Source organism: Nematostella vectensis, chromosome 1, assembly GCF_932526225.1.
Source record: "Nematostella vectensis chromosome 1, jaNemVect1.1, whole genome shotgun sequence".
Taxonomy (NCBI): domain Eukaryota; kingdom Metazoa; phylum Cnidaria; class Anthozoa; order Actiniaria; family Edwardsiidae; genus Nematostella; species Nematostella vectensis.
In genome coordinates, this window is record NC_064034.1 from 6,187,543 (window position 1) to 6,200,385 (window position 12,843).

The following is a 12,843-nucleotide window of genomic DNA, read 5'->3' on the forward strand; positions in this document are numbered from 1 at the left end:
TGTTGCTTCTTGAAGAAGACGCGAGAAATTATGATATGCCGTCCAGAAAAAAAGGAAACGACGCCAGAAAGAAATACGAGAAAATAAAGGCTAGGAACTGAGCAGCGCAATTACTTTAATATATTACTATTACTCAATGTACTAGAGTAATAGAGAATGGTGCAACATTGTACAAATTTGCGGGACTTTGATGAATTCGGCACAGTACTACAGCCAAATGAATGTGATTCACGCAGACGTCGCGTCTAATATTTGTGTCAGGTGTAGTTTTATTTTTACCCAACCTTTGAAAAATAAAATCGCCTTATACTCGAGCTATTTAAGCATATACACTTGTAACTTAAAACAACAACAACAAAATTTCGAAGCATTCTGCGATTGTATTCATAACTCATAAAATGTGACGTATTGCGCAACTATGGCAACACTAGTTGTAAGCCTCGGGGTGGTTCTTCTCGAAGTCTTTCTTGAGTTGTTCAAGTTCTTCAGGAGCCATCATGATGTCGCCTTCGAAAAGGTCCATTCCTTCACCTGGAATACGAACGTCGGTTTAATACACAACAAGTAAATGGGGACAGAGTTATATTGGGTTGCTTATTTATATATATGGGTGAGTTGCATTTTCGGATCCATACGCGACAAATGGCAGCAATGTGAAACTGCAGCAAAGATCACCTAGCCTTCTAGATGTTGTTGTCATTGTTGATTTTACCGACACCTTTTCATTTTTTCCAGGAACACAAGCTCATTTCAGAGCAATCGGGGGAGTTATAATATTCTAAAAAAAAAAGCTTTCCAATATTTTGTTCACTTTACTTATAATCCTGCACATGAAATAATCTAATCAATAAAATTTAGTATTTCAAATACGAAATGTTATTCAACGCTACGACTCGGTTGCGTATGCGTATATGCTTTTCAGTTATATTCTGTGCTACCTGCACTGATCTTTTTGTAGCTTTACTAGTTTCATATATCAGGGAATGTTTGTTATTGAACCAAAACAAATATTGAATTAAAATGGCGAGCTCAATAACACTTGTAATGAAGATAAATAATGGCACATTAAAGATAAGTTTAAAAAAAAAAAGATGATTAAAGAAGCTTATCACGATTGGCGCGTAAAAGGGCGCATACAAACGGACAATTAACAACTTCATGACGTGGTGTTATCCGGGAAACCCAACAAAAAGAGAAACTATCGCCTTTACTTACGTTCGTTAACCTCAATCTCATTGAGAAAGTCGTCGTCATCTTTTGTTTCTATTTCCCCGTCCCCAGTCTCCACTAGGTCAATGCTATGAGCTGAGTCACGGGAAAAAAAAAACATTCAAACCTTTCCTGTTTTATAACCAATTTGAGTTCAACAACAACCTCGTTCAAGGGGATAGTTTGCAATTTAGAGTGGGTAGGGCTATACTCAATTTTTCTGATGAAAAATGTGTAACTGAAATAATAATAAGAAACCAGAATGCAGCTATAAATAAAGATGAGTGTAGAAAAATTATATGGCTTGTATTTTAAAAGTAAAGTTAAGAAAAGACAGCTCTTTCATTTTATTTTGTCTACTAAAAAAATTATTTTTACTAAATGTCTCTCGGACATTAGTACGAGCACAATAACATAATGCTAAATCTAATATATAATACGGTGATTTTTTAAAATAAATATTCGCTTTCTCACCTTTGGGCTCATTGCTTTCATTTCCGTACACAATAGCCAGCAAACAAAAGACCATCAGTAGAAATACTCTCATTCTAAAACTTGAAATTTGTTATTTATAGAATATGAGGCTTAGAGTTACGAGTATCGAATTGGTTTAGAATTTACTTCTAGAATTTAGTCGAACCAGCCTCATGGAAACAGCTGTTCGTTTGTAGCTTCACAATCCCGAGTTGGGCCAATAGAAGCACGTTTTAATGCTGTCTATATGTACACACACTTCGAACTTCACCAGTCAATATTGCCTTTTTCAAAATTAAAAGAGATTGAAAGAGATTGTTTATAATGGCCGGTCCTTTTTGTGTTTTCTTCTGAGCTCAAGACACTAAGTTGAGACATACACACTATGAGATTCCTAAGTGAACATTGATTTTTGAAGGCAAGTTACACTTGATGAAAGAAAACTTAAAAATATCAGGTCGAGTCAGGAGCACTTCAATCCAGGGGGTTGTTTTGCACAGGGCTTTTTTAAATAACCTCGGGACCTAAGGTTGAAAGTCACTTACAAATGCTTCTAGAAATCGAATAAAATTTTTCAATATGTCATTATCAAGGATCAGGCCTTGGAGCTGAAAGCAAAACTATCCTTTTATTATCCTATTATTATCATATATGTCCTAATTATAAAGAGGCTGTCCTATTAATGGGATCCGTTGTATGGTGCATATTCCAGACACACTACCTCAACATATGCAAAGCTTTTGTCTTAATGTATACCTTTACTTGAGTTATTCTCCAGATGCATCATGGCGTCATATTTAACTGATCGAATGATGCTATGTGTTTTTAATCACAAGCGCTATGTATTGGCCATGGTGATATTCTACAATTCTTTTAAAATTCATATCACAGGCAACCCATTCAGAATTGATCAGAGTTCAGACGTTTATTTTAGTTTAATGTGAAATACCCTGTATTTTCAAACAGCATTATTCTCTAGTACCCCGTCATTAGTAAGTGTGGTACTGCTGTATCTCTTGTCCTCGTGTGTCCTGAGGACGTCCATGCCGCTGACCATACTCGGAGGCTTGGCGTTACTTAGACCGTCGATAGGTGTCACCACACCATTATAACACGGACAAATCAAGGCGAGGAATCGCTCTCGGTAGCCCCGGTTTGTAGCACAGTATATAAAGGGATTAACACAAGAATTTCCCATGCACATCGCCACAGTGAAATGGTGTAATGGAGTATCCATGTACGTCAAGTCGAACTTGAACAAAAGGTAGTAAAACTGATTGGGAAACCAGCAGATGGCCAGGGCAGCGGCAGTGACTATGCACATGCGTAGTAAACGCATGCCTGCGCTGCCGTGATTGGTGTGAAAAAGAGCGGGAGAATGACGTACTTTTAGAAGCAGGCTTATGAATGAGACTGTTGTCACGCATAGAGGGATGAAGAACTTGCCGTTGAACTCGATTATAGCCACAACCTAGAGCGAGAGAAATGCCAAAAAAATCAATGGCGTAAATCAAAGAGAAAAGAAACGGAAGAGTGAATTAGCATAGCCGTAGCAGGGGTGGCTACTGGGGGCACGTGCTCTCCCAATATTCTAAAAAAATTATATAAGGAAATGACCAGTTTGGGCGTAGGTGTGACCCCCAATGTTTTTCTTATTGTTTCTGTATGATGCCCTCCCCCCAATAATTCAGGGCGTGCTACGGCTATAATTAGAAATTTAAGGTAATTCCCTTGAATTGCACTGCGCATCCCTTCTGCGCGTGGTGGTGCGCGCTGTTTGTTCGAATTTTCAGGTGTTGTATAAGACCCTGTCCCCCACGTATCCGTTTTCGTTTGAAAACGAAACTTTTTGTTACGTATACTGGTATCGTCCACACTTAAACGCAAAAACGGTGACCGAAAACGGAACGATTTGAAAACGATCTCAAGAGTGGAACAATTTGAAAACGATAACCTATCGGTGCCGTGGGGACGGACGAAAACATAACGTTTCGAAAACGATGGCGTGATTCAATTTGCCCGCGCGATTTAAACAAGCAAAATAGTTGGTCTACGCATGCGCTGTAGAGCATTTTCTCGTTTTCGAATCGTTTCTGCGTTTTGGTGGGGACGGGTCGTATCAAAATGAAAGCGCTTCGTATGGACGCGAATCTTTTTCAAACAAAAACGGATACGTTTCCGTTTTCGTTTAAAAACGCAAAAATTTTGTTACGGATCCGGGGATCATCCACACGGAAACGCAAAAACGATGACCGAAAAAGGAACGATGGCGTGTGATAACTCAAGGTCTAGTCCAGTTGGCGCGCGAGTACGCATGCGCCGTACAGCTTGCTTTCGTACCGTTCCTGCGTTTGTGCGGACGTGGATCTTTTTGGAAACGGTACAAAAAGGTTGCTTTTTCAAACGAAAACGGATACGTGGGGAAAGGGTATAAAAAACAAAGCAAAAGGCCCCCGTTTTTTACTTAAAATCGCTTTGACAGAAAAACGAAGTCAGCTACCCCCATTTTTTATTTGCTCAGATAGTTAATTATATACGGAAAAATTATATACTGAAAGAAGAAAAAAAGTTGAATAGAAGAATTGTGTTTATCGTAAAATTACTTCAAAATGGCGCTTTTGTACCGTATAAATATGGCGAAAACAGTGTCTTTTAGTTCGATCTCTTAAAATATGATTTGTTTTGAACATTAGCTACTACGGGTTATTGTTTAGGAGCTCGGATTTAATTTTCTAAGGACTATAGGCACTATTTGTAAAAACTAAGAGTTGTGAATTTTCCTCGCGCGATCAGTTATAACGCTACGCCACCCGAGATTTTCGAGATTTTCGACCAACCGCTATCCCTTAGGGGTTCGTTGTAGAAGGATTTTTTTGATTCTACTATATCTTGGGGAATGAAATTCTACCAACTGCTATTATTCCTTATGGGTGGTTGGAGGATTTTTCCGATTCTGCTATCTCTAAGGGTTAACAAATTCCTTCTACCACACCCAATTTACTATATCTTACCACGCCAAAAGTGCTATCCCTTAAGGTTGAAATCGATTTTGCCGACTATCACCCCCGTCCGTTTTTATCGGAGTCCCCCCCCCCCCCCCCCCCCTTTCCTTCATGATTGAAGTTTGTAGAGGGGCCTTCTTTACTATCAAATCAGCGAAGGGAGATGCGCCACATGGAGACTTAAAATAAAAACGATAAAAAGGGAATAGAAAAAAAACAGAGTTCGACTTAATACCTGCCGTAAAGTTCCCTCGGTGAGAACTATCCAAACGCACTGTCCATCTGGACCGAGCTTCATTTCAAACGTCTGAGGCGTGTTTAGCAAGCACGAGAAAATCCATATGGCCAGCAGAACCCACAATACCCTCTCCCTCCTGAAACTTGCTTTGTATCGTGATGGCCTAGACACTGCAAACCACCTGCACGGGAGTAAAAGCCAATAGTCGATTTTTATTGTCTTGATAGTTCCAAACAGACCTCCTTAAACGCTTCCGACAAGGACTTGCCAGTATAATGCAAGCACTCACATTTAAGCGATTTCTCATAATTATAGGCTATACGGGGACCTGTGGGTCGTTTCTCAAAAGTCCCGATAAACCCGGAAAGTCACCCGGTAAGCCCCCGATAAACTTTACGGGTGTTTCTTAAAACGCCCGTTATTGTCGGGCCCGGAAAAAATCCCGGTACCTCGCCCGGTAACTTACGGGAGCTCAAGAGCTTCCGTTAACTTACCGGGAATTACTTTTAATGCGAAAATTGAAACCCAAAACGATGTTTTTCCTTAATATTTTCAACTGAATTTATAGATCAACTATTCATCTAGAATTGGCCAAGTTGGACTATCCAATTTGGTGTTTTTTTTTTCGATTAAATCTCGCCATTTTCAAGTTGTGTGAAGTTGTAGTGAATTTTCATCACGTGAGGAAACCATATCACTGCCTGGAAAGAAGTGGGTCATCAATCACGGCTAACATCAATCCCAATTTATGGGATTCCCTACCAGCCAATCAGGTTTCTTTTCTTTCAAATGATTTGACATTTAGCTGTCACCGTGCGCCTAAAAAATGTAAACAACTTTGCGAAGGTATTGGAAGTTTGCTACAAAATGAAACTTTATCTACTTGTTCTTTGTCTTTTTTTCGAAAATTGCCGATGCCACAGCAGTGTTTGGGGTACCAGTTGCCTACAGACATCGACAAATCTACGATTTTTATTGATATTCAATAATTATTCAGCCAATCTATTCATTAACTCTGAAAATTATAATTTGCTTATCGGGAACCCGTACCGGGACGCTACCGCTAGCTTTGAGAAACGCTCTTCCTCGCCCGGAAAAGTATCCCGAAAACTCTCCCGGTACCCTAACGGGCCCAGATATTACCGGGAGTTTTGAGAAACGACCCCCAGGCCGAACCAACTGCGCGAGAAATTGTGGGTCGTCTAGAGGAGGGACATTTAAGTCAAATCTTTCCATCAAAGCATTACACAGTCCCTTGTGCTTTGCTCTTGAACCTAGGCCCCGCTTGTATTTTAAAACGATAAAAAGGACCGCCCATTTAGTGAAATCAATTGCAAGAAAATATATATGAGGCAATTTCAAAAAGTTTTAAATTGTATGATTTTTTCAGGGCGTGTTCTTCGAAGAACACGTACGTTACAAGGGTCACGGAACATGAGGGTGGGGAGATGTCCCGCACTACTAAGGTGCTTGCCTTAACCAAATTAATGTATTAGTCAAAAAAGTGTGCAATGAAAACAATACTCTCTCCGCGCGGCCCAGGCATTTCTAAAACGCTAGTGATGAACTGTAGAAAAGTGTTAGTATTACCTTTCTAAGGCAAGACACATGATCGTGTAGACCGACACGATCCCGAGAGTGAACACAAGAAAGTACGACGCCACGATCCTACAGAACAGCTCCCCAGCTATGCCAGTCGGGATAGGAAAGTTGTAGGTGCCTACGATGTATGCTGGCGTCAGCACTAGGCCAATACCTATGTCAATAACAACATTTAATGGCTAACTGTACTGCATCTGCAAATTCTGACAGTTACATTTTCATGGTGTCTAATATGGTGTCAGTGATGGGTTACCTGTGGTCACATCAGTGATAAGGTTACCTGTAGCCACGCTAGTGATATGTTACCAATTGACATGTCGGTGATGGGTTACCTGTGGTCACATCAGTGATGGGTTACCTGTGGTCATGTCAGTGACTGCTAAGCTCAATATCAACATGTTGTACGGCGTCCTCAACAGTTCTCTGTTCTTGAGAAAGACTGTGACCAGCAGTCCATTCCCTGTCATCGCCAGCACCGCCACCACCCCAAGAGTGGTCCTGAGGGCCATGTGTTGCTCGCTCGCCTGACGATAGTACGGAGGGGTGGTGGGCACGGGACTTGTGCTGTTGTTCCACATACTGTCAAATGAAGTCATTTCCAGTCAACGTCGGGCTATGATGTGGGCTCACAGAACTGTCTGGTAATCGAGGCAACCGATCCCAGGCCCGTACCCAGGGGAGAGGGGAGCCCCCCACAACGGCCGAGGGTCCACTTTTGGTTTTCACTAGACGTGCTATTTGCTGACAAAACTAAAAATCATAAGCTAGATCACTCTGGTGTGTAGCCAAATCCGACAATAAACGTCCCGTGAAGATACTGCAAAGACATAAAAAAAAAATCCCTTTTTGTTCTTTCGGAGTTGGTTAGTTTTTTTTTTATCAAAGAACTCCCCCCCCCCCGGAAAAATTAGGTCCACCTTTTCGCATTTCGCACCCCCCCCCCCCCCCCCCCGCCCCCAAAAAAACCTGGGTATGGGCCTGGACCCCCATGGAATCATTGATAACTTTCCTAAATACTCCTTATTTTGTTATATATTTAGACCTTGATAGGTGCTTGACCCGCTTTAGTATAAAATAATTGGAGCAGTAACAGTTTTAATTAAATTTAGTTAAACATGACACTGCCGCCGAGTCATAGCAAGCACTTGTAAGAAGTACAAAAGGCCTAACATATATGTAAATAGTTGGATCTTAAAGGCAAGCCTAAAGCGGCTATTCGCCTGACACTTCATGCCAGCTAGTGACAGCATGGCAGATATATATAGATGCGGCTGTATAAATAAATGGATAGCATTCATTGACCGCGTTTCGGTAAGTAGAATAAAACAGATGTATGTATATATATATATATATATATTAATGAAAATAATAACAGTACCATACCGCATAATAGGTTTTACAAAGATTGACGAGTTCCTACTTTCTGCGTTACCTTCCAGTATCTATTTTCACTATTATCTTCTTAGATAAGTCTTTGTCGCGATGACAATGCAGATAGATAGTTGCTGCGTTTGATGGGAGGTAATAATAAGGAGCAGTAAAAGTTTAATTTTCCACCAAACATAAGTAGGGGATGGGATGGAGGAGATGTCAGGGATGGGAGCCAAATTTGCCTCTTTTTGAAGTTTTTGTCTTTACTGGCCAAAGCTGTTTTATTGGAAATTTCACAATTTATTCTCGGATATTTTTTTCTTTTGATGACAACTAAATCTCACTCCTTCCTCATGAATGATCAACCGTATCACTTTCACTCTGTGTATAGGTCGCCAAAACTATCCTCCTTGTTTATTTATCTTAATCTATTTATGCATCCGCCAGCAGAAATTCCCGAAATTTCAAAAAGCTTACAAAAAAAAAATGCCCTGGCAGATTCAATGGTGGTATTTAGTTACAGCAATGCTATGCAATTTCTGTAACACCTTGCTTAATGACGTTGCTTTTTAGGTGAAAAATTGCAATAGTCCCATCTGCTATCTGTTATCTGCTATGAATAATAAAAGCGGCGACCTATTGGTAATTATATAATACTTTTATTTGACGGAGTTTCAAGTTAATTTTATCCTACTATCTAAAAAAAAAGATGCGTTTTTCCTAGTATTTTTTATAGGAATTGCTGTTTTTTAAACGTATTTTACCAATATAATACAATTTGGCAGTTCAAGGGGACCCGACATAATGCACAGACACATACAGGAATAAACTAGTCTGAAATAGATAGGATAATCACGAAATGGTAACTGTTATTACCTTTGTCTTGCGCAGTCCCTAGAATAATATAGAGGACAGATCCTTTGTCTTTCTGCTCGTACTGCTTCCAGCTCTGCTCTTACGCCTAACTTAGCACCTCAAACGCAGAGCGAAATGAAAATTTTGGCAGAAGAACAAACAAAGTGAAATTGACATTTGGCATGTCCATGTGTGGTATTATTAAAACTTGCCCACGCAGGTTTCTGATTTTTCCGGGTTGATCGCTTATTTGTATATCTGATTTTGAAAATATACGATCTATTCTACACATCATAAAAGAATGTTTGCATCTTCCAAGTTTCCCAGTAAAATGATTCAAAATTTTTTTATTCTTTTTTTACGTTATTAGTATTTTTTTTTCTTTATGAGAAAAAGCCTGCTCGACTCATTACTGGTTTCCATAGCACTAAGCGGCTTATAGTCCTTTTCCCCTTGGAGTGGACGATATAATCACAGTTATCTCCTACATGTTCTATTCCTTACTCAGCTACTGTCGAGAAAGTAAGAGCTAGTAAGTAGCAGGTATCCTCTGGCATTAATTGGCCTGCCCTAGCTTGCCCTTATGTTCAAAATTGATAACAAGAATATACCATAATCGTTATTTTCGTCGGCGTTGATGACAGAAGCGTAGCTAGGGACGAATGGAACTGTAGGGTCGTAGCGAAAAGTCGAGACTTCGCTTCACAAACTCACTAAATTTTATAAAAGGCACAGTCAATCTTGATCTAGTGATGAGTCAAATGGTTCGAGTTTAGGGAGGTTCACCTAGGGTAAGATACATAGAAAATAGAAACGGAAATCTTATCGAGCTAGTGCTGGTGCCAAGGGATTCTACTGTTCTTTTTAAAATCCAATCAAGAAAATCCTTTTGTAAACTTTCATCGTGCTAAAAGTAGCAAGTACTCGGCTACTTCAGACATGCCGCCAATTAGCAGTAGGGAAATGATAAATTTAAATGATTGCACTCACCAAGATCGCGGGATAATTTGTCTGATACAAGAGAGGTCACTTCAACGCTACATGCGGGTACCTTTGTTAATCGATCTTCAGCACACCAAGAAAACTATCGATTACTGTCAAAAAGTATTAGCGAAAAGTAAATGCGTAACTAACAAGCGCAGATCGATATAACGACGCAAATTTATGAAAAAACTACTTTTTAGGCTCTCAGGATTTTTAGATCTAAGGACAACACCCTCAAGTTCAAAACCATGTTTTTATTATGAGATATAATACTTTTTTGTGGTTATTTATTGCATTTTCACTGGTATTGGTGTTTTTCCAGCAATTAAGATAAGCGAGCAAATTTAAGGCTGGTTTCGCTCTCGATCGCATATGCATCGTACGATCGAAACCGATCACAAAGTTGTTTCCACGTGATTTATGATTGCACATGACTTCTGGCTGAGTTTTATAATCGCCGTCGATCGTGTGTGTGATTGCAGGGGATATGTGCGATCGATTGCGACCATATGCGATCGATTGCGATAATATACGTTCCCGCGACTGATTTTTATACAATCGCCGTCGATCGTGTGTGTGAAGCAGGGAATGTGTGCGATCGATTGCGATCATATGCGATCAATTGCGATCATATGTCAACCAGCCTCAGACGATGCATCAAAACACGGTGACAATGTCAATTATGGTACCGCACTAACACGCAACCTATGACACGCCTTATCATTTCGTTCAAAATGGCGATAAAAATGGTAGAATATTAAAAAGCATATGTCACATTGTAAGCCACCAATCTCAATCCTCAGGCGAATTCCGTTATGTAGTATAAGTAGGGACCTTTAGCAACGACAACGGCAACGCGGACGCCGACGGCCAGAAAACAATGGAATTCGATTCAGAATTCAATAGCAGCACGTGGAAATGCGTTCTGTCTGATACATTTCAGCCGTTTCCCGTAAAACCACGGGGTGAAAACTCCAAGTTTCACGGTCAATTGCGGACGTTTGCACTGTAAACTCTACTAACTACGTTCGCTGCTGTAGAAAAAATGTCCTCTGCCTCTGACTATAATGTTTTGCTTATTCCATTGCAATTAAATTATTATTAATCACAACGCGCGAAAAACATCTTTTTCGATCGCTTTGCCCTAGCCGTCGTCGTCGTCCTTGCTTTGAGGTCCCTAGTGTCACAACAAGACGAGAACAAAACGAACCCGAGTGTACGGAGACCAGACAAACTTTTACTTGGAGAGGATCTGGAATAGAACAAACTAAACACATCTCGATATACAGCTTCGCGGTCTGGCACCGAAAGGAATGCCCTGGAATGGGCCTGAACTCTTTTGCTGGACCATGCAACCGTCGAATTTGTCCGGTTCTGGTCATGCGTCCGGATCATTTCGGCGAATAGATAGGATCCGACCATTCTTTCCGGATCATTGTTCAGTGAATAGTTAGGATCTGACCATCTTTCCAGATCATTGTTCAGTGAATAGATAGGATCTGGCCATCTTTCCAGATCATTGTTCAGTGAATAGATAGGATCTGTCCATCTTTCCGGATCATTGTTCAGTGAATAGATAGGATCTAGCCATCTTCCCGGATCATTGTTCAGTGAATAAATAGGATCTGGCCATCTTTCCATATCATTGTTTAGTGAATAGATAGGATCTGTCCATGCGTCCGGATCATTGTTCAGTGAATAGATAGAATCTGGTCTTCTTTCCGGATCCTTGTTAAGTGAATAGATAGAAACTGACAATCTTTCAAGATAATTGTTAAGTCAACAGATAGGATCCGACCATCTTTCCGGATCATGGTTCAGTGAATAGATAGGATCTGGCCATCTTTCCAGATCATTTTTCAGTGAGTAGATAGGATCTGACCATCTTTCCAGATCATGGTGCAGTGAATAGATAGGATATGCCATTGATGGTGCAAGTCTGTTCATCGTGTGAGCTGGCGGGCGGATGTGTATTACCTCATTCATCACACAGTGAAGCGCACTCTCTGGATGCGCCTCATTCACCACGTAGTCAAGGTTTTCCAGATCGTAGACTAGATCTTGGTTGTTTGCGGCAGTAATTCTGATTTCAAGATTTAAGGAGGGGGGCGTAAAACCGCAAAACCGCACAGAAGAACGCCAAAAACCGCGCAGTCTAGAGAAAAAAGAAAAGCCGCGCCAGATTGAAGGAAATCCGCATCATCGCAAACCTTACGCCCCCCATAAGTGCTCCGTATTCCTGGGTTTATCACCAAGTTATAAGCGGCGGTAGCTGAAAGCCTTTTTTGCTGCTTGTTTCGTTCCCGGCCAGCATGAAGGACAGACTAAGACAGATCTTTGAAGCACTGGATATCGTTTGTCGCGAAGAGCTGGATAGTTTTAAAGTAAAGGAAAGAAGCATGAGCAACCGCGACAAAGTTTAATACTCTTTTCTCTCTTAGAATATTATGTTGCTCTATGTATTTTCGAACATTTGAGCCGACGCAAAATGCCATCGAAAAAATGATCTGAAAGGACATCTGCAGAGAAACTGCACGGATAACGGTGCAAGCTTTATGTCTTTGGACTGGTATTATACTTTTCACGTAATTTCTTAACGCAATGTCACGTCGCAAATGGCCACGACATATGCCACGTCTCAATAAGGCCCACGTCATTGCTCGAAGGGAGCGCAGCAACTAAGTCTAATCTTGGTATCGCATATGCGAAAAGCTGATTTTTCGTGCCACACCACAGGCTTCCCAGTCGGCTTATTTGTATTTTGATTTCATGCAGATCAGGAGAGCGGTCTTTTTAGCGCATGCGCGAGTTTCATATAGTGGATGCAACTCTTCGTGTACACTCCCCAGGCTTCCCAGTCGGCTGATTTGTATTTTGATTTCATGCTGATCAGCGGTATTTTTCGAGAACATGTTCGTATCGTCCTCCGAGCATTCCCTTTCTATTAAAAACTTCTCGTAATACGTCATAATATGGTAACGTTTTAATACGGTTAACGCATCGCAAAATATTACGTCACAAGTGGTGTCACATAATGTCATTCACGTCAACATGCGATACATATCTTGTCTTGTTACATCAGTAAAGCCAGCATTTCGATTAGTAACA

General features: G+C 40.6%; 1 protein-coding gene across 3 annotated transcripts; it reads right to left on the bottom strand.

Annotated features, from left to right (window-relative positions):
• Nucleotides 1-360: 360 nt before the first annotated feature.
• On the bottom strand, nucleotides 361-12,560 carry LOC5519127 (phe13-bombesin receptor). Of its 3 annotated transcripts, none has more exons than XM_048723616.1 (7): nucleotides 9,742-12,560; nucleotides 6,884-7,104; nucleotides 6,514-6,679; nucleotides 4,921-5,104; nucleotides 1,684-3,154; nucleotides 1,216-1,305; nucleotides 361-531 (listed from the first exon to the last, which is right to left on the bottom strand). In XM_048723616.1, the coding sequence occupies exons 2-5, from the start codon at nucleotides 7,101-7,103 to the stop codon at nucleotides 2,642-2,644; spliced, it is 1,083 nt and encodes a 360-aa protein (XP_048579573.1). In that variant the 5' UTR covers nucleotide 7,104; nucleotides 9,742-12,560; the 3' UTR covers nucleotides 361-531; nucleotides 1,216-1,305; nucleotides 1,684-2,641. The 3 variants fall into 3 exon arrangements, with proteins under 3 accessions (XP_048579573.1, XP_032219691.1, XP_001638973.2); XM_032363800.2 differs by lacking the exon at nucleotides 9,742-12,560 and adding an exon at nucleotides 8,773-8,988; XM_001638923.3 differs by lacking the exon at nucleotides 9,742-12,560 and having other exon boundaries at nucleotides 6,884-7,268.
• Between the last annotated feature and the right edge of the window lie 283 nt (nucleotides 12,561-12,843).

Coding starts and splice junctions, on each gene's coding strand:
- LOC5519127 (XM_001638923.3), bottom strand. CDS start 7,121: ATGACTTCATTTGACAGTATGTGGAACAACAGCACAAGTCCCGTGCCC. Junction 6,680..6,883: donor AGTCACTGACATGACCACAG/GTAACCCATCAC, acceptor TTATTGACATAG/GTATTGGCCTAGTGCTGACG. Junction 5,105..6,513: donor ATGTGTCTTGCCTTAGAAAG/GTAATACTAACA, acceptor ACTCCCGTGCAG/GTGGTTTGCAGTGTCTAGGC.